The sequence below is a fragment of the Natrix helvetica genome (genome assembly GCF_964273705.1).
Source record: "Natrix helvetica genome assembly, chromosome: 2".
Taxonomy (NCBI): Eukaryota; Metazoa; Chordata; class Lepidosauria; order Squamata; family Natricidae; genus Natrix; species Natrix helvetica.
In genome coordinates this window covers 216,924,331-216,951,371 of record NC_138552.1, presented here as the reverse complement: position 1 = coordinate 216,951,371, position 27,041 = coordinate 216,924,331, and the positions used below count along the sequence as shown (strand labels likewise).

General features: G+C 36.1%; 3 protein-coding genes across 8 annotated transcripts in view; 2 read left to right on the top strand and 1 right to left on the bottom strand.

Moving 5' to 3' along the window:
• The window catches only part of ERMARD (ER membrane associated RNA degradation), a 28,194-nt gene extending 24,213 nt beyond the window's left edge, over positions 1-3,981 (bottom strand). Inside the window, exon 1 of one of the 3 annotated variants that reach the window (XM_081940952.1) lies at positions 2,147-3,981. The gene's annotated coding sequence lies outside the window, so the exon portion shown is untranslated. The remainder of the gene's footprint in view (positions 1-2,146) is intronic. The other 2 variants (XM_081940954.1, XM_081940953.1) reach the window with 2 other exon arrangements.
• Positions 2,281-11,732, top strand: DYNLT2 (dynein light chain Tctex-type 2). The gene is made up of 4 exons (XM_081940963.1): positions 2,281-2,418; positions 4,499-4,708; positions 5,946-6,104; positions 9,455-11,732. Exons 1-4 carry the CDS (start codon positions 2,320-2,322, stop codon positions 9,563-9,565), a joined length of 579 nt encoding a protein of 192 aa, XP_081797089.1. The 5' UTR covers positions 2,281-2,319; the 3' UTR covers positions 9,566-11,732.
• Positions 11,733-11,828: 96 nt separating this feature from the next.
• PHF10 (PHD finger protein 10) lies at positions 11,829-26,518 on the top strand. Of its 4 annotated transcripts, none has more exons than XM_081940958.1 (12): positions 11,829-11,982; positions 14,145-14,251; positions 14,734-14,864; positions 15,869-15,946; positions 16,486-16,619; positions 16,723-16,872; positions 18,196-18,305; positions 18,653-18,803; positions 19,461-19,613; positions 25,372-25,480; positions 25,686-25,874; positions 26,313-26,518. In XM_081940958.1, exons 1-12 carry the CDS (start codon positions 11,914-11,916, stop codon positions 26,396-26,398), a joined length of 1,467 nt encoding a protein of 488 aa, XP_081797084.1. In that variant the 5' UTR covers positions 11,829-11,913; the 3' UTR covers positions 26,399-26,518. The 4 variants fall into 4 exon arrangements, with proteins under 4 accessions (XP_081797084.1, XP_081797082.1, XP_081797083.1 ...); XM_081940956.1 differs by having other exon boundaries at positions 18,653-18,815; XM_081940957.1 differs by having other exon boundaries at positions 15,863-15,946.
• Positions 26,519-27,041: the final 523 nt, after the last annotated feature.

Sequence of the window (27,041 nt, the reverse complement as noted above, 5' to 3'; positions counted from 1 at the left end):
AGTCATTGATAGCTTTACGGCCCAGAGTGGTTACACTAACAGACATCATATCCTAATCTCCCCCCCCCCCCCAATTGCACCAACCCACAGTGCAATTACTTTGTAAACACAGAACAATACAGTGCAACAAAATGAGGGTCACAATTAAGCAAATAGTTCTATATTAATACTAATTATGCCAGGTAGTCACAGAACCTCTGCATTTAAGATGCATTTCTGTCTAGCTGATCCGGTGAAAGCATATACAGGTAGTCCTTCACTTACAACCACAATTGAGCCCACCATTTCCATTGAATAGAATAGAATAACAGAGTTGGAAGGGACCGTGAGGTCTTCTAGTCCAACCTCCTGCCTAGACAGGAAACCCTATACCATTTCAGATAAATGGTTATCTAACATCTTCTTAGACAGTGTTGGAGCGTTCACAACTTCTGGAAGCAAGTTGTTCCACTGATTAATTGTTCTAACTGTCAGGAAATTTTTCCTCAGTTCTAAGTTGCTTCTCTCCTTGATTAGTTTCCACCCATTGCTTATTGTTCTACCCTCAGGTGCCTTGCAGAATAGTTTGACTCCCTCTTCTTTGTGGCAACCCCTGAGATATTGGAACACTGCTATCATGTCTCCCCTAGTCCTTCTTTTCATTAAACTAGACATACCCAGTTCCTGCAACCGTTCTTCATATGTTTTAGCCTCCAATCCCCTAATCATCTTTGTTGCTCTTCTCTGCACTCTTTCTAGAGTCTCCACATCTTTTCTACATCATGGCGACCAAAACTGAATGCAGTATTCCAAGTGTGGCCTTACCAAGGCATTATAAAGTGGTATTAACACTTCACGTGATCTTGATTCTTTCCTTCTGTTTATGTAGCCTAGAACTGGGTTGGCTTTTTCGGCAGTTGCTGCATACCGCTGGCTCATATTTAAATGGTTGTCCACTAGGATTCCAAGATCCCTCTCAAGTTACTATTATTGAGCAAGGTACCACATCATCTACATCACTGCTAAGCAAGCTAATTGCTAAGTTAATTTTGTCCCATTTTGTAATCTTTCTTGCCACAGTTGTTAAGTGAATCACTGCAATTGTTAAATTGGAAACATGGTTAAGTGAATCTACTTCCCCATTGACCTTGCCTGACAGGTCACAAAATGACCCCAGGACACTGCAACCGTCATAAATCCATGCAAGTTGCCAAACATTCAAATTTTGATCACATGACCATGGAAATACTGCTATAGTCCTAAGTAGGAGAACTGATGATAATTCATTTTTTTCAGTGCTGTTGTAACTTTGAATGCTCACTAAACCAATGGTTGTAGGTCAAGGACTATCTGTAACTTGTGAAAAGTCACAACTCACAAGTGTTGCCAGCAAAATTAGAACTTTCTACCATTGCTGTGAAATAACATTTAGTTTTCATGACAATCATGATTTGTGCTCCTTTTCTCTCCTTTGGACTGGAGCTTTAACAGCAGCAAACACATGGGTAGGAAGTTGCAAAGAAGATATATACTCATTATGTCTCTAGGGAGTGTCTTCCAAACTCTTTCCCAACACAAATCCCCTAAACCAGTGGTTACCAAACGGTGGTCTGCGGACCATTGGTGGTCCACAAGAAAATTTTGGTGGTCCACAGAAAAAGTATTTATATTGCACTAAATACTATTTATCTTTTTTTAAAAAATTCATATTAATGCTCTGTGGGATTTAAAATTATGAATTTAGTGGTCCCTGAAATCCGAAACGCTGGCAACCTCTACCCTAAGCCTAGTTCCCCAAACGGTGAGGTGTGCCTCCCTTGGTGGGGAGCAGAGTCCAGAGGACCTCTGAAGAACCTTTTAATTACATTTTTAATAAATCCACCTTTCCTGCAGCTTCATTGTTCTCCTGTGCTCATTTTGGTGTTTGTATTTTTAGGAGAGGTATGTACATGAAGATTACAACAAGTATGATGGCAAAAATTTTAGGAACCTTGCCTTAAACTGCTTAACCTGGCGTTTAGCAAGCCAGGCAACAAGAAGTCGGGCTGAACCGATATGAGGGGCTCTAGCTCCTAGAGCCGCAATCATTGAACTACAATTCCCAGAATCCTCCAACTCCTCTTAGGCGACCGACCAGATAGCGTGAGGACTGATCCGCCGCATTTACCTCTGCTCGGTTCTGGTTCTTAGGTTGCTTAGCTCGCGCTTACTGACGTCACGGGTAGAGAGCAGCCTCGCGCCTCTGAAAGGCTACTCTTAACGGGTCCGTTGGTGTGGACGGTTGCTGCGTCGGTGAATCAACGTCCGCCCCAAGCAGTTGCCTAAAGGGAGGCGTTCCCAATGGATAAAGCCAAAAAAAAGCTGGCCGTCACTCCTTCCCACCCTGGGCAGGCATGGGGAAGAAAACACAGCGGTTTAGACAGAGATCAGCTCGCTCGGGTAAGACGAGGCGGAGCGGCTCCATCTGCGCGTGCGCGGAGCTACATTGGGGCGGGCGAGGCTTTCCACCGAGTGGGCGGGGCCGAACGGCGGGAAACTTTTTGCGCCCGTTTTGCTGAGGTGGTGCGTTTTGGAAACCAGAACCTAATTTTTTTTCTCAGTTAAAACGCTGTGTAAATATGGTCTCGGTCCAAAGTTGTGTTAAGCTACACGAGAAGCGCTTGCTGTTAACAACACTAAAGTTGTCTTACCAGTTTTTCTCAACCTTGGCACCTTTAAGACGTGTGGGACTTCAACACCCACAATTCCCTTAGCCAGCATGCTGTAGAGTTGAAGTCCATACCTCTTTCCAAGGTTGAGAAATATTGCTTTATGTCAAGTATGTTGCAGATCTAAGGAAACCCTGTTCAGGAGGGTTAATTTTGGTTTCTACTATATTCTGATTATGTTCTGTAAAGAAGTACATTTTATTGCTTGTAATGAAAGAACTGCAGAAAAAACTATTACTGCCAACCTGTCTTCCATTGAGGACCTGTACAATGCAAGAGTCAAAAAGAGGGCCGTGAAAATATCTACTGATCCCCTATATCCTGGACATAAATTATTTCAACTCCTACCCTCAAAACGACGCTATAGAGCACTGCACACCAAGACAACTAGACACAAGAACAGTTCCCCTCCTCCCATCACTCCTGATGCCATCACTCTGCTAAACAAATAATTCCCTCACCACTGTCAAACTATTCACTAAGGCTACATTACTATTACTATTAGTCTTCTCATCGTTCCTATCACCCATCTCCTCCCACTTATGACTGTATGACTGTAACTTTGTTGCTTGTATCCTTATGATTTATAGTGATATTGTTTCCTGATTGCTTATTTGTACTCTATGACTATCATTAAATAACCTTATGATTATTGACGAATGCATCTTTGTCTTTATGTACACGGAGAGCATATGCACCAAAGATAAATTCCTTGTGTTTTCCGATCACTTTTCAATAAAGAATTCTATAATTTAAATGTATGCCATTCTAGCTTCTCTATACGTGTATTATCTTTGCTTCTCTTTATTACCTAACACACTATCAAAATTCAAATTGGAATGTTTCTGTTTCACAAATTCTTCCAAGTACCCTATGCATGAATCACATAATAGAAACTCATATTTGGCTTTCCCTTGGAGAACCATTAGCAACCCTATCTGCATCTTTGGTCAAGCATATTGTTCTACTTTATAAATTATAATGAACCACTGCAAGTTGAGCAGATAAGAGACATACAGTCATTTACCAGGATTATATTTGTCTTTTGTTTAAATATTTTTTTTTAAAATGACAATTTTAAGATGTGTTAAAGATATTAAGCATCTTAAAGTTTGAAAAACACTGGTTTAAATGAGTATATAAAATGTATTGATAAGACACTAGGAAAGTATTCATAGGATTGCTACTTTTGATGTATCAAAAATAAAGACAAAATGATTTCTACTGTGAATACTGTTGAATATCTTTGTTTTTGGGAAAGGCAATGTTTGTCCAAATCTTTGGGGATTATATAAAGTGCTAACTGAAATTTGTTCAGAAAAGCAACTGCCAAAATCAAGAGGACATCAATATGGTTTAAAGGCAATGTTTATGTTCCAAATGGAAGTTTTGATGAAAGAATAATGTGTAGAAAATAAAGTAATTTTGTTTTCCCTCATAAAACTATAACTCTGGGGTTCCATGTTAAGCAAAATGGAATATATACAATGGAGAACAAATTTATATGGCTGCAAATCAGAACATGGGATAGTAATGTTATCTTACAAACAGGATACTGTGAATTTTAGTCCTGCCTTGGACATGAAAAATTGGCTAGGTGACTTTGGACCAGTCACTCTCTTAGTCCAACCAACCTCACAGGGTTGTTGTTGTGGGGAAAAGGAAGAAGTACTGGTATTTTAACCACCTTGAATTGTATATGAAAAAAGTGGATGAAAAAATAAGCTAACCCCCTCTTACTATGTTTATGTTTCATCATTTTAATTTTGAGAGTGAAATAAAGATGTCTTTATGTATTGGGGGGGGTTTAGGCTTCACAGTCAGGAAAACACAGAGGTTCAAGCTATGACATATCAGGTATGGAACCCGATGATGAATCCATCACAGATTTCACAAAAAATGAGCTCTTGGTATTCAAGACTAGCTTTGCAAGACCGAAATACGCTAACACTTACAGGATGGAACCTTATAGAAAATGTGAGTCTCATATAGTAAGGAAGAAAACTGAAGATATTCTAAAGGTATAGTATTTTCTAATAAGAATTAGGTTCTAAACCATAAGTTATATTATTTAACACTTTTGTTAAATTAACAATTGTTAATTTAATTTTTGTTAAAATGTGGTTTATGGTAAATAACCTACAAACCTATTAAAGTACAGGTAGTCCTTGAGTTATGACTACAATTGAGCCCAAAATTTATGTTGCTAAGTGAAACATCTGTTAAGTGAGTTTCCCCCCATTTTATATGTCTTCTTGCCACAGCTTTTAAGTGAATACCGGTAATTGCTTTTGTTAGGTTGGTAACTTGGTTGTTAAGTGAATCTGGCTTCTCCATTGACTTTGCTTGTCAGACTTTGGTCACAAAAGCTGATTACGTAAACCCAAGACACTACAACCATCATAAATATGAACTAGTTGCCAAGCATCTGAATTTTGATCATATGACCATGGGGATGCTAAAAAAGTCATTTGAAAAATAGTCTTGTCACTTTTTTCAATGTGTTGTAACTTTGACTGGTCACTAAATGAACTGTTGTGAATAGAGGACTACCTGTAAATGGAGCCTATTCATTATCCTCATTATCCTCAGTCCCATTTGTGCCAGAAGACCTTTTAAGGCATTTCCAGGTTGAAAGGATTAGCCACTGTTATCACCTGACATAATTTAGCTGTTAACGTTTGGTAACAAGTCTTACAATTCCATGCCCATGCTGTAAGACTCTACGGACAAACCGAAAATCTTGCAATTGAATTCTGAACATTTCTCACAAATTAGTTCCCAGAATTCCTTGGAGAATATAATCTTTTAAAATTAAAGTGGTCTAAAACTAAAATAATAATAAGCACAAATATATTCTAACCTCCTATGAAGTTATATTTAACTTGTCAAATAAAAAGGTTCCTAAAATGGGTTTATTTTTAATAAGTTGCAATAGTGCTCTACTGCAGTGAAAAAGCAGTTTGACTTTTTTTCTAAAATCAGTGGGATAGTGAAAAGCCTATTTAAAACTAAAGTTCCATGAAGCAAACCTTCAAACTGAGTACAGTCCTGTTATATAGGTTTGGTTTAAAACTCTTAGTTACAAACCCTATTGAATACTATAAACTATTGAATACTATATTTACTGAAAAACAATATACCTACAGGATGTATCAAACATAGAATAGCTTTAAATGTTAAATGAGTGCTGTATGGCCCATTTATAGAAAATTTGTATTATTACAATTATTGGCAATTTTGTTTGATCCTTAATAGCAGAAACTTCAAGATTTCAAATATATTGGAATCAATGGTGCCCCCACTTGTTCAGTTATCTCAGAAGATATATTAGCAGGAGTCAAGGATCTGGGGTTTGATCGTTACAAGTATATAGTTCAGGTATTTCTTGTGGAAAAGACTGGTCAGTCAATACATGTAAGTACATAAATTACCCTATTCTGTTCTCTGAAAATTGCCCACATTTCCCTATTGCAGTTGTGCAGAATATTACTTTTCAAATGGGACCCTCTCAGATTACTAAAGTGGAATGAACTACCTTGCTAAATCATACACAAGGCCTTACCTGCCAGCATTTTCAAGAACAGTCAGCATATGGAAAAATGCAAACAAAGCATGTAAGTAATGGCCGTCATAACTGAAACTTCTTTTCATTGGGTTCAAATTCATCTGCAGAAAATTAGCTTTGGTTGAAATCAGTAAGATGCAATACACTGTTTTGCACATATTTTCACCAACCAGATCTACTCTATTCCCTTGATTAAACAAAGCACTTTATTTATCCTGGTTAGTATGACTAAAGTTGTTGCAACTTTACTGGTTACTTCTCAGTGTTCCATCAGGTGTGACAGAAAAGGCATGTTATGGAGGTCATGGTAAAAAGTACCCTTCTACCTCATACACATGTAAGCTACATTCATTGCCAAACTGATGAGATGCCCCCACATGCATTAAGTATATGAACTGCAGAAACTGCCCTTGTATTAAAACATTCACAGCAAGTAGAATTGACCCTGAGTGATGACAAGGAGGAACCGTATTTCAAAAGATAATATGGCTACTGTCAAGCTGGGGATCCAGTATGTATTGTGCTATTGCTTGTATAGACAAATAAAATTATGGTGTATTTTCAGAGTGATTTGGTTGCTTTAGGGCAGTGACTCCTTTTGGCACCGAGTGACGAAACTGGAGTGTGTGCCGGAGCACTGGAACCTGGAAGATCTGCTTTTCCGGGTTCCGGCATGTGCATGTGCGCCACACAGCTGGTTTTCACACAACAGAACCTGGAAGAGCAGCTGGCGACAGTGCACATGCCCAGAGAGGGCTTTGCATGCCACCTCTGGCACACGTGCCATAGGTTCGCCATTACAACTTTAGGGTATAGCCACAACATAGGTCCCATCTGTTAAGGAATGTCTTCTGGTAGGAGATGACCTCTCCTGGCAGGAGAGACTTTTCTACTCTAATGCCTGCCCTTTGGAACAGCATTTCCCTAGAGCAAGGGTAGGCAACTATGGCCTTTTTACAATCTTTGGACTTCAACTCCCAGAATTCAGGAAGTTGAAATCCACATAGGGACCATAGTTGCCAGCCTGCCCTAGAGGCTAGATTGGCTTGGTCCTTTGAAAGTCTCCAAAGACATGGCCACCTGTGCCTGGAGATCCAGTTGACCTATACTAGATGGCTACACTGATTAATCCATAACTTTCACTTGCCTGCTTTTTATGTTTCTTGGTTTTAATTGGGTTTTAAAGAAAGGTATTGTATTTCTTATTGGATTCTGGTTTTATTTATTGGCCCTTTTAATACCCATCTCACATTTCTACACAAATGGAATAAATAAATAAGGTGCCAACAATATGTACTTGTTTTGAAGCACCTCTCTACACCAGATGTTTCTGGATTGAAAGGATTAGCCAGCTATAAACAGTTGCCCAGTGATAGGTACTATGAAGGATACCTATGAAGAACAGTTACCTATTGTATTGTACATATGTATTCAATTTATGTAGCCACCCATCTCACATTCATAACTCTGGACAGCTTACAATTAAAACAGTACTGAAAAATAAAAAAATAAAATAGCCAGATCAACAATACAAACATTAAAAACAATTGAAAGGCATACAGTAGAATCACCAGCACACCATTCAAGAACAATATAGCCTTTTTATGGGTTAAGGTACTACCCTCTGATCCCCTAGCCAGATGGTAAAGCCAGTTCTTTCTGGAAAGCCAACAAGGTTGGGTCCAGCCTGACTTTCAGTAAGTGTGTAGATGGCGTTCCAAAGAGCAGGTGCAATGGTAGGAAATGCCCTTCTCCTGGATCTCTCCAGATGAGTTTCTCTGGTGGATGGAACCTGCAACAAGCCTTTTTTGCTGAACCGGATGGGTAAATGTCATTGAGTAGAGACAATGCTCTTATATAATTAAATTATATATTCAAATGTCAAGGAGCTGGGTTGATTGTTACAAGTATATAGATATAGATAAAGTATATAGATAAAGGTATGTAGAACTTATAGAAATATAAGTATTATACTTATCAATAGTGATATTTTTAATTACATAATCAAATATACATAATATGCTAAGACTCAACTGAATCACAAATAGATCAGTAAATAAGAAAAAAATATGGTACAGATCTTTCACTTGGAAGAATATTTTTTTTCCAAATTATTTAATAAAGTATGGGAGCAAGACATTATCAGCATAAACTTTCATGAATAAAGTACAATACACTTCATTAGATGCATGATATGGGAATGTTAACCATACAATAAGGAGATAATTGAGACATTGCATTGATTGCATTTTCTTCTGAATTTTTTTTAATACTTTGGTATGTATATGGTCTTAATGCACAATAATTCAACTCATGAATATAAATATTTATTCAAAAAAAAATTATTCCCCATACTTTTTAAGATTTTGCATTATTTTTATAACAAAATTACATAGACCTATGGATTTTTTTCCCTCTGAAGTAAAAACTCAGGGAAATGTGAATCAATTTTAAATTTAAATGTTGGGGTTAATTGCTCTAAATTGTATGTGTTTTAATTTTTGCAAAATAACCATATATATTACTATAGTGAAGATTGCATACATGGCCATCTGCAATATATAATTCCCATTTCCAGGAGTAAAAATTTGATGCATAGGGAATTTGTGCTAATTTTGCTTTCTGTATAATGCTAAATCTAATTTTCTTTATATCTCTTGTTTAATTATGGGGTTGGATTTTATTTTGATTCTTTTTTATATTTTAGGCTATGTTAATGAAGATACACTAAAAAAAATGATCTGGTGAATTCTACTAGTTTGGTACCTCTCCAATGTTTTATAAACATTTTAAGTATAATTTTTTATTTGTAGCAGACTACCGCTTTGCATTTTCTTTCAGATTTTTTTTCTTAATTTGAAATTATTTTGCCATATTGTAAACTTGGCGGGGCTATTATCTTTTTCCATGTTTGCTCTTAAATTAAAAGATTTTTTTTACATTTTTATTAAATCAGGTTTGATTAGTCATCATGTCACTGTTATATATAATGTGCTGACATTGTAGAAATTACTTCAATTTATGCAGTTTGATTTTAATTTTTGGCAATTTGTAGATAATTCTGTTAAATTGAACAAACAATACTCATTCAAGGGTCCCAGCAATATTGTTGCAATGGATTTGTTATGTGATTCTGAATTATAATTTTAAAATGTATGCTAGCTAATTTGTTGCTACTTTGTTCTTTTCCTTTTCCCAGATTGCCAGCAGATGGGTCTGGGATGTTGCAAGAGATACTTGGGTTCAAGCTGAATATGAAACTGAGAACTATGTTATGGTGGCTCTAGTAGTTGCTTCCTATTTTGAGTAATTAATAAATTAATTTATGGACATTTATATAGCTACCTGCTCACAACGACTTTAGATGGCTTACAAACAGTAAGAAAAAAACATTGTAGCAATATATTGAGATTTTCTTGTTCTATTTGCTCAAATAAATGTATTTGCTTTCAGCCCCACTACCACTGTGACATTTTTTTGTGCAAAACATTTATGACAAGGTGATAATCCTCGCTGCCTGTTGAGTATTGATAACGAAACAACTGGGCATGCCTGTTACTATCTACAGGTAGTCCTTGGTTAAAGATAATTTGTTCAGTGACCATTCAACATTATAATGGTGCTGAAAGAGTGTCGATTACAACTAGTCTTGAAGTTCTTGGTTGTCCAGCATTTCTATGGCCACATGAGTGCAATCTTTTCAATCCTGCAGCATAATCACAATTAGTGACATTCCCTGCCAGTTGAGTTCAGTTTAGGATTTTATACATATCTGTATACAACTAAAACTCTCATCTGTTTATAATTTGTAATCTTCAATTTGGGCAAAACAGTGCATCATAGAAGTTTGGATCAAAAGGGCTAACTTACAGAATGCATCCGAAATCCAGGATCCATTGCTCTCATGGATTGAAATTTGTTAAAGTTGTGGTCATTTCAGCAGCTTCTGACTACACTCCCCAGAAACCCATAGGTTGCTTGATGCAAAGGAAAATGGAAAGAGGTGTATCCCCATCCTCTTTTGTCCCTCCCTCTGGCCCCTGTGCCCAATCAGCTGGTGGCAGGACCCAACAGGCAAGTGGCTATTGGCTGTTTTGGAATAGAGGCTGAAATTTGAAATCTCTTAACAACAGTGGCTGGTTTGGGGAAGAAACAAGAGAATAATTCAGATGTCTCCTGGCAAGGTAGAGCTGATTGGGAGGCACTGATGTTTCGTTCTTGGAGGGAGAGGGCTCTTGGGGACAAACCAGAACGGGGAACAGGAGTGCAGTTTTGCCCATGGTTCACCGCTCTTTGTTCCACCCACCTGCCCTCCATCCCAAGTGGCAGGGAGTTCCTTGAAACAGCTGAGATGGAGGACACAACTTCACTGGCTCTCCTGAGAGTGGTGAAAGGAGGAAATGATACAAGCCTACCTTACATCAAGAAAGAAAAATGACTAAACGGGTCATGGGCTGTCTAGTTTGGATTTTAAAAAATTAAGTGACCACTAGATGGCAGAATAAATTACTGTGTTTCCTGTCACCTTGCAATGATTTAGATATTTGCAGCCCAGATAGGGTGATAATATTTTATGCAACACTTACTGCATTTGTTAAACTGCTATCTTGCCTTTCTTCCAGACTAGCTTCTTTTGTTTTTCTCCCAACCACCGTGGCTGACCGATTAAGACTTCAAAACATTTGCAACCAAAACCAAATAATTGCAATAGCATTTACTTCTGTTTTATGAGAGGGCTTGACTGAGTCTCAGTTTGATTCAATGCTTTGCCTCCGCACACATATACATAAGCAAACATCCAAGAGGACACAGGTTACCTATAATAAATAAATATAAAAACCAGGAGACTGTATTCTAGCCCGACCTCAGCATAAAAGCCAGCTGGGCATCTTGCTCTCAGCTCAACTCTCCTCACAGGGTTGTAGTTGTGGAGAAAATAGGAGAGGAAGGATATTGGTCACAGCATTGAATTACTGATAAAAAGTAATAGGCAAGATAAAACAATCTTTTTTTTTTAAAAAAACTATTTTTAAATATTGACTCAATATACTTGCTGACTTCACTGAGCTCATCCCCAGATGGGTGTAAGAGGCAACTCTCCCAGGACAACTCGCTGCAGGGTAAGTTACAGGATATTATCTGCAGGATAATATCAAAAAAACCATGGAATAAAAGCGTTAAAGAAAGGATGCAAAAGGAGGGACAACATGAAATATAAATGACAAAATGTTAATTAATTTTTTTAAAAAATAAAATTATTTTAAATACTTAAATTGAATCGTTAAAGTCCCGCAGCGAGTTTGCTGTGGGGAATTGGCCTCACCAAATTCTCCCATTCCGCCTCCCAGATAGTGACACACGCCTCTAAGAAAACAGCTGTCACTCGTAACGAAACCGCGATCTGCTCAAGTAAAGGCGTGCATTTTATAGCGGAGGCTCTTAAACCGCACGTTTCACGCCCTACTTCTGGAATTCCAGGCTAGAAGCTGCTGGCGAAGGAAAAGATACGCAGACAGATGAAAAAAAGCGATTCGGCGCCTGCATTGCCATCCCCGGGCCTGCAGGTGGCGCCAGGTCTGAAGCGGGAGGGGTGCGGGGTGCTGGCGCGTGGGAGGAGAGGGCGAAGCGGTCTGTAGCCCAGCCCATCCGTGGCCAGTGATGGCGGCGGTGCTGTCCCCGCGGGTGTGCGACAGCGACCCAGCCACGCCCGGAGCCCAGTCTTTAAAGGTGAGACGACGCGCAGGTAGAGCTTGGGAAGTTATCCTTTTCCGGCCTCGTAGTCTCCTCGCTGCCCCTTCCTTCCGTCGGTGCCCGTCGTCCGATGCTCCCGGCGGCTTGCGCCATTTTCCTCCCCTCCCGAGGGGCGCCGGTCGGCTGGCTGTTCGTTCCTCCGTGGAGGGCGGCGGCGAGACCCCTCGCGGGCTGGGATTTTAATCTTTCCAACCCCCTTCCGTGAGGAGGAGGAGCCTCCTGGGAAGGTCCCTGCCGGCTCCGCCTCATCGCCTGCTGGGACCGGGCTTCTCTCCCGACTGGCTCTCACCTGACGAGGCAGCCTTGTTTTTCTTTTCCCCTGCGCTTATCCCGGGCTGGAGGGACGGCTCTTTCGCCTCTGAGTCTCCGTGTCACCTCCCGCTTTTAGTATCTACTCTCTTGAAGGCATCTGGAGGTCAAACCGTTTTTGCCACCGGGTTTTTTATACGCTGTGGTGGTGGTGGTGGTTGTTGTGGGTGGGGTTGGATTTCCTTGGATCCTCCCCCACTTAACTCTCCTTTGAAGGACTGGAGAAGTCGAAGAACATCCGAAGTTAAAGGAAGTCCACTTAAAGAAAATAAAGAACGTAGACGTTAAACTGAACAACTCGCTTATAAAAAGTGGGGCACCTGGGTTGAAGGAGAGGTTTTTTTTTTTAAAGAAGTCGGTATCACTTTAGACCAGTGGTTCCCGACCTTTTTTTGGCCATGTCCCACCTAAGCATCTCTAAAATCCTCATACCCCCCCAACCCTCTCATATAATTCTTACTTTACTCAAAAAAGCAAGCTCTATTCACACGAGGGAAGCCTAAAAGGCCATTAACTTGGTTTGAACAAGTTAATTTGCCCCCATTTAAAACATAATTGCCCCCCTGTGGGCCCTGGGCCCCACATTGGGAACCTCTAAAATAGACGCTAAGATGCACAACTCAAAAAATGGGGCACCTGGGTTGAAAGAGAGGTGGTTTTTTTTAAAGTCTGTATCTCTTTAGACTTTGGGAAGCTTACTTTTTTTTCTTGAGGGTTGAATCAGCAGTATGTAGATCTTTGAGGTCGATGAACAGAGAGTTTGCTTTGCACTGCCCCCCCCTCCCGAAAAATGTAGCAGGCCTACTTATGTAAGAGGAAAGAGAACCCTGCAGTACATTTATAGCCTGATGATGGGGATGGGGCTTCTGATGGCTAACCAAATTGCTACCTCCTGGTTTCCCAATTCTTTAGTGTAATGCTGGGAAAGGTATTGTAGCTAGCAACAATTTGCCCTACAGAATATCCCATGCTGATTGATATAATAAGAAAATAATGCTGGCATCCCCTACCTGGCCATCTGCATTCAAACATCAAGCGTGTTTATTAAGAAGTAAGTCACGTTGATTTCACAGTTTCCAAGTTTACATTGCTTTAGGATTGCCTTCAGGGTGACAGTACTATTTTATTTTTTAAGAGTGTGATTCTTAACTATGTGTAAGCCAAGAACTGTACAGGTAGTCCTTGACTTACAACAGTTCATTTAGTGACTATTCAAAGTTACAGCGGCACTGAAAGAAGTGACTTGAGACTTTTTCACACAACTGTTGCAACATCCCCATGGTCATGTGATCAAAATTCAGATGCTTGCCAACCATATTTATGATGGTTGCAGAGTCCTGGTTCACGTGACCCCTTTTGCGACCTTCTGACAAGCAAAGTCATTGGGAAGCCAAATTAACTTTACAGCTATATTGCTAACAACTGCAGTGATTCATTTAACAATTATGGCAAGAAAGATCGTAAAATGGGGCAAAACTCTTAACTGTCTCGCTTAGCAACAGAAATTTTGGGCTCAATTGTGGTTGTAAGTTGAAGGTTACCTGTACCCAATTCCAACATGCTGTATATAGTATTATTAGATATTCTAGAATATGGTACCTGTACCCATTGGCTTTGTTGATTTCCCTAAAAATATCACGGTCCTGTGTAACTCCTTGACTTATTTTTTAATTAAATTAATAAAGAGCAGTGGAAATTTCAAGAATAAGGTAGATATGTTCACAGTTTCTTTTAAGATTTTCAAAACCAAATACTTCAGATTCTTGATAAGTGTGTTCTTGGTCTTGGTATTTTGTTGCTCAACACTTAACATTATGATATCATCTCAGGATGACATAGAAGAAAATTCAAATGATGGCAGCCAACCATCTAAAAGACGCCGCATGGGCTCCGGTGACAGCTCACGAAGTTGTGAGACTTCAAGTCAAGATCTTAGGTATTAACATTTTTTTAAAAGTTGCTCTAGTTTGATATATTATTGTTTTTTCAACAAAAATAAATGCATGATCTTTGTTATCTTATTTATTAGGGTATATAGAAACCTCATGAATTAGAACTCTTAACCAATATATAAAGATAGCCAGCAGAAGATTTTGGAAAGAGGAAATTGATACTTCTTGATAATTCAAATTGGGGTAGAGAAAGCATATTTTAGAGTAATTAAATTCTTATGTTGGGAAAATAGAAGGAAGTTGTATTGTGTATATTCACCACTTTGAGTTACCAAACAAAGTAATAAAGGGGAAATATCTAATAGTAAATGTGTCACTATTTTTCCACTCGAGTGAGCTTCGAAATTATTAAGAATATAGATGTATAAAAGTGTTACTACAGAGCACATGGCATTTGAATGTGGATTCTATTTGGACTGTGGAGTTAAATCCTCATAATTTTAATAATTTGATTTTCTGTGTTTAGTTTTAGTTATTTTCCAGCTGAAAACCTGATAGAATACAAATGGCCACCCGATGAAACTGGAGAATATTATATGCTTCAAGAACAAGTTAGTGAATACTTGGGGGTAACCTCCTTTAAGCGAAAATATCCAGGTATTCATGTTACACATACTTACATGAAATGTTAAAATTTAGACACAGTGCAGGCAGGCTTGTTCACTTGTCTTAAAAGTGCTTCCAGCTGATCAAATGATCAAATGCCTTGGTGGTCTATTGCTTTTGTTTGGAAATGCTTACAGGTGGGCCTCATATGCCCCCATTGACTCCTATCTCCATAAGCTTTGGAACCCTTTTTGACACTTCACAGATTTGCATTATATAATGGCTGCAAATCTGTTACATCTGATTAAAACAAGCCATTAGCACCTAAACAGATAATGTTGAAATAGTGTAGAGTTTAGCATATGTTTGGAAGTTATGTGTTTTGTGATATGGATAATGTCTGAGTCAATATGTTTTATGTTTCAGAGAAAATGCCGTCAATGTTAAGCCCCTCAAGACTTATGCTGTTGTTTCTTTAATTCTTTGGAATTATCCCTGATTTGAAATTGGAGCTTTCTTGCAGCTCATTCTTATTTTTATATACATGAATTTTCCTATGTGCTTTAGTTTGTGGAAAAGAGCACCAGGACAAACAGCATTGTTTTATTTATTCCCACACAAAATGTTTTTCAAATTTGGCAGTTGCAATAAGTATGCTATTTCTGGCACTAATGTTTTTGGTATGGTGTTCCAATCTTAACTGATCTTTAAAAGCTAAATAGAGTTGGACCTGGTTAGGACTTCATCCTTCCAGAAGGAAAAGCGAGAACTGAACGCTAGATTGGGAAGTTAAAAAAGAACTTGGAAAAAGGCACATCAAACCACTTCTTTATTTTAGTCAGGAAAACTATATACGTATATTTATATATTTATGAATTCACTAAGAACTAACCTCAATTCAAATGAAACATTACCCTTTTCCCACAGAAGCAGCATTAGCTTTTTAATTCAAGTTTTTGATGGAAATATAATTTTAATATTACATATTTTGAAGAAATTGCAAAAATCCTTTATGCTTTCTTACTATTTTTCCCATTGTTTTCTTGGAGATTTAGAAAGACGAGATCTTTCTCACAAAGAGAAACTTTACCTCAGAGAACTAAATGTTATTACGGAAACACAGTGTACTTTAGGTAAGGACAAAAGAAAGGCACATCTGTTTTATCTACCTACCTACATATCTACTTATATTTATATAACACCCCCCCCCCCCAAATATCAAAGTAAGTGACTCTGGGCAATGGTATGCAAACATTTATATAATTTTGGAGGTTATTCTAATAAAATTGTGAAGATTTGAAAAGTATCCTTCAAAAGATTGTTCTATGATTTAGAGAAAATGCCATTTGTTTCACTAAGCTCTAATTCCTAGAATATAATGTGTTTGCTAAGATATTTAGAATGTTGTAAGATAGAAATGGGTTGGAAGGAGTTGGAACAGAATCAATTTAGAAATGTCTCTCAACTTAATTCTTACATTGCATGTTGAATTTAATTTCTTGAGTTAACATGCAGTTGCCTATTATATTGTGTCTTATATTGATCTGACAACTTTAGATTGTTACAAGCCTCTAAAAAGGCTAAACACAAAACCAAAGATTTTAATTTTACCCTTCTGGGGTTTTTTTGTTTTTTTTTACAAAATCGCTTAATTGTTTTTGATATACTTTAGGTCTAACTGCCTTGCGAAGTGATGAAGTAATTGATCTGATGATTAAAGAATACCCTGCCAAACATGCAGAGTACTCTGTTATACTTCAAGAGAAAGAACGTCAACGAATAACTGACCACTATAAAGAGTATTCTGTAAGTAACTGTTTATAATGAATGGTTTTACAAATGCAGAGCAATATAAACACAGAATATCAAATTTCTACTTTTGTGAACTAATGAAAATAAATTGTTTCAGCAACTGCAGCAGCAGAATACCCAAAAAGTTGAAGCAAGTAAAGTTCCAGAATATATTAAGAAAGCTGCCAAGAAAGCTGCAGAATTCAACAGCAACTTAAACCGTGAACGAATGGAAGAAAGACGGGCCTACTTTGATTTACAAACACATGTAGGATACTTGCATTTTCTTGTTTCAGTTGCTGTAAGCATAGGCTTGCTTGTAATCCGGTTTCCTGAGAGATCTATGGTAATGGCCCACTAGAAAGGAAAATTGTAAAAATGCAAACATTGCATACACACTAAAGGAACAAGTAACACTAGGAACAATTAGTGAAGTTGAATTGTATTTTTTGTTAATATCTACACTATATTGTGGACCCAAAGTAATATTGGGTTTGATATTTGCGCAACAGTGGAAATGAGTTTTCTTGGGGCAGGAGAATGCAGGGCTGTAGAAATCTTAAAAACTGTTTTGCTTTGATAAACATTTGAGCAAACACCCATTTTATCAAAGCTGCTATGCGAAACCATGTAACCTCCTTGCTTCTAATTGCAAAGCAAGCATCTTGTTTTGCTTTGTTCTGCTTTATAGTTACAGTTCAGAGTTGATTTGTAAGATTTTATTTAGGGAGTGAAACAGCTTTTTTCAAATCAAATATGCTGCTCTAGACTATTAGTGTTTTTCCCACTTATGTACAATAATGAAATTGTTCTCAGATTAGAATCATTGTGAACTCACAGATTATGGTCTTGCTTTCAGTCTGATTGCTAGGTTTCCTTATTTCTATATAGTTTCATTCACAATTCAGTTGTTCATCTTTTACTTTCAAATGAGATGAAATTAACAGTTACGATCCAGGTTGCTAATGTATTTTTAACTGATTGTAATGTTAGTGTTTTATTTTGTAAGCAGCTATGACAAGATTAAAAAAATACATTTAAAATACATACAAACATAAAAAAATACAACCACATTCTATTAATATATGGTTCTGAATTGTTTATATGAGGGAGAACATGTCACAATCTCTTTTCTTTCATCTTTCGCCTTCAAGCAAAATGTAATGTCATAAAATTATTATTTTGATTGCCTCCTTTTGGTATGATTATTTTTATAGCTTGATAGACAAAATTTACTATCCATAAATTGTCAACCAGAAATTTTAGATACAAGATAGAATTTTACATTACATTTATTAACTATTAACTGTCCTACATGAAACCATGTGCATTTGCCATATTATTTGATGCAGACATCTCTGTTTCAGATACTCTTGAATATACAGTTTTAAATCAATTGTGTGATCTAATATTTGAAGTATAATAGGATCATTCAAGCATGTACCTTAAGTTACATGATATATTGTTAAATGATGTATGTATGGCAAATACATGGATGTAATATATAAGAAATATTTCTTGATTATTTAGAAAAGCTAATTCATTCAGGAGTATGGGAAATGAGCTGCTTATTTTTGTCTTAACAATACAGATTATCCAGGTGCCTCAAGGAAAATATAAGATCTTACCTACAGAAAGGACAAAAATTAGTCCTTATCCAGTGGCTCTCATACCAGGCCAGTTTCAGGAGTACTATAAAAGGTACTAGAAATTTGCTGTGATTACGCTAATGATTTTTTAAAAAATATATAGTTTGTAATATTCTGTGAAGATTTCTGCATGCATGGATCATATTACCTATTATGGGCTGGATGCTAGTTCAAGTGTAACATTTGATTCTTAAAGACTTGATTAATTTAATATGTATTGTGTATACATGTAACATATATCCACGTATACAAATTAATATCCTTTATGCACTTCTTACTGATATTTGGTTAAAATTATGTAAGTGACTGCTAAAATACTAAATTTGGTTTGCCTTTTTCTGTATCACCTCATCTATTTCAATTTGAAATCCGAGTTGAAAACTTTTTACTTAACTTTAGATACTCTCCAGATGAACTTCGCTATTTGCCACTAAATACAGCTCTTTATGAGCCCCCCTTAGATCCAGATCTGCCTGCACTGGATAGTGATGGAGATTCAGATGATGCAGAAGAGAGAGCAGATGAAAAGCGGAAAATCAAAGGCAATTCGGTAAACCAAAATGTGTGTGCACCAGATTTTTTTTTTTAATAGTAGCAATGTGTGGTGGGTTTTCTGTGGTTTGGACTATTTTAAACAGCAGTTTAATGGATTTTTTAAAATTACATTTTAGATCCTATTATACTTTTTGTGGAGTTTATCGTGTTTTCTAAATATTTATTTGTATATGCTGGGCAGAATCCCTGGGCTTTGTCAGAATATACTAAGATTATATATCAATACACTAAACTAATGAGGTTTAGAATGTCTTATTTTGTTTTTGCTGTAGAATGGGGGTATCAGACTCAAGGCCTACGGGCTGGATCCGGCCCATGGGGTGCTTAAATCTGGCCCATAGAGCCGTCTAGGAAGTAGCAAAGGAATGGCCCACTGTGCCTCTCCTAGCGAAAATGGGGCACCCTGTTTTCGGCCTGGACAGCCTCCTGCAGCACTCTGCCGGTCAAAACGGGGCGCAGGATGCTGCAGGAGCATCCATCCAGTCTCCCGCCACCACCAACCCCATCCCCCCAGCTGGCCTGCGGAGGAAAACTACAATACTGATCTGGTCCTCGAACAAATCCAGTTTGACACCCCTGCTCTAGAAAGTGTTAGTTTGTCTTTGCTCATCCCATGTAAAGAAGCAAAAAATGGTTTTTCTTCATGTTACAGGACAACTCATCTGGCAATGTGTCTGAAGGTGAATGTGCAGCAGAAAACCAGGAAGAACCTTTGCAGGGAAAACAAAAAACAAGAGAGAGAAATTCTACTCCAAGAAAAGAGGGTTCCAAACGATCTGTATCCAAATCGGTTCCTGGGTACAAGGTAGAAGAAAAAAGCCCCTGACTCAGCTTCTTTACTGATCAGCTTCTCTCCCTGAAATATTTAACTTTGTTTTTCAAAATATGGAACGTCTGCTTACTATACTTGCCTAGCTGCTCTCCTGTTGTGCATTCTTGTTTGCTTCCTCATTTCCTGTTGCTTTATTTTACCGGGGGCATTAATGTTTGTTACCCTGGCTGTGGAGTGGCTTCTATTTTCTGTACCTAAATGGTTCCTGAGCAATTGCAGCATGAGATCTCATTATTAAGATGGGTTTTCTCCCTCTTTTTGCCAGGGTGGAGGAAAATTGCTTTGTTTTCCGGGCTTCAAAAGGTTGATAGATGCATATTGAATATAACATTGTGTTTTAGTTTAAAATAGCTTGCTGACCAGTATGAACTGGACTAGCATGGTAAAATGTAGCTAGAATATTGTACATATATATTTATATTTTCTTAACTTTTTCCAGATGAAAAGTATGTAATCTGTTTATAATTTGGTGTTGGCATTCTTAAAACAAGTCCCCTTGCGTTTGTGGAGGAAGTTGGGAGGACAAGCTTTGGCTTGAGTAGTGTTTGTTTTTTAGGAAGAAATATTCAGATAGTCTAATGAAACCCTCACTGTTAGGTGCAGTGAAGGTCATAAGTTGGCCTTGGAATAGGTTCTTTTCCTTATTTCTCTCCTCATTTTATGAAGGATACCAGAATGAAAAGATAGATGAACTTATTTGAATGAAAGTTGTGCTAACGTTGTAGAATAGAACCGTGCTACAGGCCATCATTTTGCAGTTTAAAATAGTTTGGGGATAGATAATTTGGAGAGATGGTGAGCTCCAAGTGAGATATTCCGGTATAGTTTTGGTTTTGTACTTCTAAGCAAATGACATAGAGGAAGTGGTTTAAGCTTACCAGGACTTAAAGAGTTATATTTTAAACAGTGATCATTATATAACATCTTTTAATTGTCAGTATTACTAGTGAATTTCAGTTTCGAATTAACTGAAATCTAGATTGAAATTTATATTGAGGATAAAGAAAATAAGCTGGAAGCTATTTGTTTACCAATAAAATTTGCTTACGAGTAAATTTTGCTTACACAGAATAAGGCATATGTTTATATGTTTGAATGGTTGTAAGAAAGACATTAAGGAAATAGTTCTGTGATCCAAAAAGTGATTAGGTAATATGAAGCCTTGCACATAGTGCAAGTAACATGATTTTGAAATATTGCAAACTATTTTCAAACTACGTAATTTATATATTGAATGTATTACAGACTCATACAAAGTACAGGACTCCAGTCAGTTTTCAGTTAGTGTTGAGTAGCTTTCTTTGAAAAAAAAAGATTCCAAACACAATTTAACTGCATAAATGCATGATTTCAGACACTCGTACAAAAATATACCCGTAAATGCTAGGAACCATTTCTTTTAAGGAGAAGTTTTTAAAAATGATACAAAAATGTTTAATTTTTTGTAGACATGTCTATTTTTACATAACAGCCTTGCAAAATGTTTTATTTCATTGCAGCTTCAAGTGTGTGCTAGTAATTTATATGATTAACTTATGAAATCCAAAGATGAAGCTTAGGAAGGCATTATAAAATTTTGAACTTGAGGTATTATGTGAGAAAAATCCATGCATACACCAATGCCTGGCTAGTTTCTTGTGAAGGCACTGTAACAAAAGCCAATATACAAATTTTTGATTGCTAAAGGTAGTTTTATTTTTTTATATATATTCTTCAAGATTTAGGTTTAAAAATGAATCTAAATGATTACTAGTCACTGGTTTAAACCCATCCATATATAGTTGATCTATGGAAAAGTACTGGGAATTCTTTAAAGTAAATCTTAATGAGGTGAGAATATGAGAATTATCAGATGCATTTTGGTCCCAAAAAGAAAAAAAAACAGATTAGTAAATAAAACAGTGCATTTTTTTCACTTTAGAGTAACTAACTCTATATAAGAGCTAGTTTTACATATCTAATACAATGTGTGTTATGGAATTAATATGATATGAACATCTTTATCAATTATTTACTGCATTTGATTCATCATGTGCCTAAATAAGTCTACAAATGGGGATTTAAATATTCCCAGGAACCATTAATAGTTACCATGATTTTATTGCGTAGTGTTCACCCCATATATTAGATTATTTCTATATTTACATTTTAAAACTAAAATTTAACTGTAAGAGTTTTTAGGAAAGATAAGCAAAATATTAATACACATATTGTAAGTATTACAAATGGGTTTCTTATACTTGCCTTTTTTCTAAGCAGGCAGATTGATTTTTATTAATTTGTTAAACCATCTATCTTTTTTAATGGGGGCATCATATCTATTACCCTTCCTCAATAGCTATAAGATAAAGGACTGATGGTTATAATTGTCATGGCAGTATTCTCAGAGAAAGAGGATGATCCATGTCTGCATATTTCAGTAAAAAACAGAAGATTGAAGTACAAGTCTGTTAACTGATTATCCCACTCTTTCTTTGTATTCCATAACACTCTGATTTACATTAATTTGCTTAGAAAAAAAGAAAGGCTTGTTTCCAGGCAGTGTGATTTCTAGAAATACAGCACGCTTATGCATTTGAGAATAAGCTACAAATTCTGTTGGTGTGATTCAGACATATCATTTCATATCCAATACACAAAGCTTATTGAAGTATGAAGATGGAACATGTTCTCCTACTTACTGTTTCTCTTGCTTCAGAATAGCTTTCTCTCGTTGTCCACTCTTTGCTTCTCCACCTTTGGAGAAGATTCCTTGGTTTACTCAGTCAGTTTCATGAAAACAAAAAACCTGGCTCAACAAGTCCCGAAGTCACTGAAGCCAAGACAGATTCCCCTTGCTTTATTTAGAACTGACAGGTGAATATGATTTTGGCCACTATACAGGATTGCAGTTTTAGTCTAAAATGAATTTTTGAAGCAGTAAGATTGAAAATCTTACTATTCTTTTGCTTGATAACTTGAAGATGACCAGAACGTCATTAAATCAGGCAGGCAATGTTTTCCAGTGATCCCCCAATATCATTTTAATTTCTTTTTAGAATCGTTCCTAAATATGAATAGACTTTCCTTTTTCTTCGTTTCTATAAGAGAGACATCCATTTTTGGATATTCTTTTAAATTACTATGTTCTGACTATTTTATTCCTAGATTTATAGAATTGAAACTTGGGGAAAGCATTATTGTTAAATGCCTCTGCTGGTGCGGTAGCTAGACTGCACAGAAATATTAAATGCACTTAACTTAGTACAGGTATAGCAACAGAAAGGTAGTTTTGCATTGTGTGATTGAGAGGCAGCTTGCTGCTACATACTGTAGCAGTAGGTATGTATACAATAAAAGAAATAGCAAGGGTATTTTCTAATTGTTATCTTGATATAGTTTAAAACAACAAACTTTATAGAATGTAGCAGTACAAAAGGTGAAAGCTGCAGAATTGGGTTTATTCTTTTCTTTGGGAGGAGCAGGGTATAAAAACGTATGCAAGTAGGATTAGAATAGCAAATAAAAATATATGTCTGTTTCCACCATGGTTATTTATTATTTTGTAGAGATATTTGTGAATGTTAGACTCCTTTATCATTTCATTATATTTATGTATAAAACAGGTGGACTATGATTTTTTTTAAAAAAATAAATAAGCAAAAATATTAAATGCCTCTGTCATCTTTTTAAAAAGAGCTATTTATAAATGCCTTGTGGGTGTTTAAACAAAACTGTGGAGGCCGAGCATACTACATAAATAATTTCTGAAATTAGGCTAATACATAACAAACACATATTAACTCCTTCAAATTTTATATTTAGTTTATAATTTCAGTTTTGTAGAACTAAATTTATTTTTAATCATAATTCAAATTTACTCTGCTTCTTTCAGCATTATTAAAGTATTCCTGATAGATGTGTATAGCAGAGTGATGCCTGCACACACTTTTCATTCTTTCATCAATAAATGTTTTCGTTCTTACTTTGATACCCATTTTTCTGTTAAGAGCAAATTGTTACAATTATTACCTTGCAATTTGTAGCCATTTAGATAAAGTAAGCAACTATCCACCCATGTTTCCATGTTGTCAATGTAATATGAGAAGATATTGGTATCAGAATTAGAGATTGTGTTGGATTCATTTAGTGTCTTTTCCTGCAGGAAATGTACTGCTATAGAATGAACAATAGATGATTATTTAAGGCCTAACTCAGCTTAAAAAATATTTACCTCCGGTCTAGAATCTCACCACCAGCATCGTTTCCTTCATGTTCTGATTCATCAATGTCAAACTTAAACATTGGTGCCCTCTTCCTCAATATCACATAAAGGCAGGACCTGTTGTCCTTGAACGTAAATGCAAGGAAAACAAAAATGTGTTAACTATATCCAAGAAATAAAATTAAAATTTGTCTTATTAAAATATATAAATTACTGCACCTATTTTAGTTTCGTTTATAGCATTATAGAGTTTAATAATTTGTGGCTTTTTACAAATTCAGATATTTGAAGGGGAAAATAATCATACGTGTGGTTCCAGTTACATAGTTCAAATGTTATATAAATTAAATGTGTATTGTTTTCTGTTATATATTAAAATTTTATATGGAAATGTATCTAATTTGAAAGAAAAATTCTTCAAATAATTTCATCAATCTGATAATTTTTGGCAATTCAAACGAATTGAGAGCTACATATTTAATAAGGTTAGGGAGGCAATTTATTGGAAGGTAATTTACAGAACGCTTTCATTACAAGCCACATAAAAATGATGTGTTAAGTATCTGGAGTACTTTTAATTATCCAATGTTACTTGATCAAAGGAACTTATATATTTCTCCCTCCAACATTAATCTCAAATCTACACTTTAGGATTTCCCAAAGATGTTGAGCAGGTGGTGGCGGCAGGAGGGTTTTGGAATTGAAATGAAATGATACATTATTTTCAAATGATAGTAGTTGCTCTTACATGCAGAAAAAGCACTTGTTGACATGAATGGTATAAGATTATGATTAGGCTAGATATTTGAAATTCTAATAATGTTATTGCCAAGACACACTCCTTATAATTTTCACATTTTGTCAGGCACAGAGTAAAACAATTTATATTGTTTGTACAAATTGAAGATAGGCAGACAGAGTATAATGGATGCTATCCGTGGAACAAATGTAGATGTATAAAATTTATTTTCTGTGCAGATGTAAAACAATGCTTGCAATTGATAGTTGTTGGTCCTTATCCTCACAAAGAACCAATTTCACCTTGTTTGCTTACATCTACATAAAATTTTATTTTGTTTACTGATGAAATGAACAGGTTTTAATCAGCCTGTGCATTAGACAAAAATATACTTAGAATTTTCAATATATAATTTCAATACTATACTGCATGGAGAGTTAATATAAGCTTAAATCTACATTTGAAGAATTATGTGTTAGCGATTTCATACACATTTATCTTACATAAGATGATTAAAAATTCAATTATCCTTTTAAAAATTCATTGATTAGTTGTGATTTATTATACATCATTATTATATTATTTCACTTTGCATGTGTTTAAAATAGTCTCTATTCCAGTGTTTTTCATATAATCAGTACCTATCAATTTTCAATCATACCCTATGTTCTACACCACCCCGAAGGTTTGTTAATTTATAGAAATTTAAATAACACACATTTTTTTGAAAAAAAAAACCTGTATCAATTCTTCCGGAATAAATTTATAGCCCTCTTCTACCCTTCCAGCCAAAGGTCATTCCAAATGCTATATGTGGAATTTGTCTGAAGGGTAAGGAGTCCAACAAGAAAGGGAAGTCTGAAGCACTTATACACTGCTCCCAATGTGAAAACAGTGGTAAGTAACAAATCCGCTTTAAACGTGTCTATATATTTAAATTGAAACAAAAATAACAATCAAACTACATTTTTAAGCAGCTACTAAAGTTTAATTAGCACATTTGATACACTGGTTTAAAGTAAATTTTATAAAATAAAATCATTTTAATCTTGTCAGGATCCTTCATATAACCATTCTAGTAATGATACTGGTTTTGATCTAGGACATCCTTCCTGTTTGGATATGTCTGCAGAGCTTGTTGCAATAATTAAGACTTATCCTTGGCAATGTATGGAGTGTAAAACATGCATTATATGCGGGCAGCCTCACCATGAGGAAGAAATGATGTTCTGTGATGTGTGTGATCGTGGCTATCATACATTTTGTGTTGGGCTTGGTGCTATTCCTTCAGGTAATTATATCAATTACACTTGTTCAGAGGCTGATCTAAAATTCAAGATTTGGATTGCTTTTTTTCTTTTGAAAAGATTGTGCATCTATTATGTGAAGTGAATCTTATTTTAACTATCCATTCTATTAACATTCTGAGTGTAGCTAAATATTTTATTACTTTATGCTACAGCATCTTAAAGCTTATTTAGGAGAGTGAATATGAATGTATTAGCTTAAATCTGAGTACATTCATTACTGGAATATGACTATTAAGTCAATTTAGGGTAGGTTCTTTTTTAATAGGAGGGGCATAAAAACCTAGAGTTACAAATGTAATTTTATAACAAACATATGCTACATACTCATTAATATCCCCACTTCCCACATACAGCTGCAGTAGCCTTTTTAGACTACTTGGCAATTGGTCATCTTTTAATTGACAGCTCTAATTTTGTAGGTCGCTGGATTTGTGACTGTTGTGAAAGACAACCCCCAATTCCCAGGGGCAGAGGAAGAAGAGGGAAGAGCAGCAAAGAAGGATAACTGCATATTAACTTCACAAAAGCTAGTGCTAAACCTGGTGCTACTCTATTTACCACTGTACAAGGAAAAACACCACTCAAAAACAGTTTCACCAAATAAAACTTTTTAATTTTAACATGGTGAGGAAGGTTATTCAGTATCTTTTGTTGCATTAAAGACAGAGGTGAACATATCTGCATTCTGTATTTTTATAATTTGTCATATAGATTCTGTTCTGCATAATAATCATTTTTATAAAAAACAATTGCAGAGTAATTACTTTTGTCCTCAATCCTATTCAAAGGAAAATATTATTAAATTCAAGAGTATTAGTAGAGTAACAATTCTCTCTAAATCACAAAAGAAAACACTAGGTATACAGGTTTCTTGCATAATCAATTAGCATCTTATTTGTTTGAATATGATGCTATTATTGTGAAATTAAAGTGTATTGTAGGAACCAAGCTTAATATAAGTCAAGTGAACTCAAGTCAAGTGAACTCTTGAATAATTCTCCTTCTTTGCAAGGAGTCTCTGGCCATTCCAGCTCTCTAGAGCTGTCATACACTTTAGAACAAAAACACAGAAGTCGTCATTCTACTAATTTCTTATTGATACTCTTCTCATCTTTCATTTCTTCTGTATGCTAAGATCAGAAAATGAG

Bases quoted from the DNA above. Each gene is read 5' to 3' on its own strand.
- DYNLT2 (XM_081940963.1), top strand. From the start codon at position 2,320: ATGGATAAAGCCAAAAAAAAGCTGGCCGTCACTCCTTCCCACCCTGGG. The intron at 2,419-4,498 runs GTAAGACGAGGC...GGGGGGGTTTAG, and splicing joins ACAGAGATCAGCTCGCTCGG to GCTTCACAGTCAGGAAAACA. The intron at 6,105-9,454 runs GTAAGTACATAA...TCCTTTTCCCAG, and splicing joins AGACTGGTCAGTCAATACAT to ATTGCCAGCAGATGGGTCTG.
- PHF10 (XM_081940955.1), top strand. From the start codon at position 11,914: ATGGCGGCGGTGCTGTCCCCGCGGGTGTGCGACAGCGACCCAGCCACG. The intron at 18,306-18,652 runs GTACTAGAAATT...ACTTAACTTTAG, and splicing joins TTTCAGGAGTACTATAAAAG to ATACTCTCCAGATGAACTTC. The intron at 25,875-26,312 runs GTAATTATATCA...CTAATTTTGTAG, and splicing joins GCTTGGTGCTATTCCTTCAG to GTCGCTGGATTTGTGACTGT.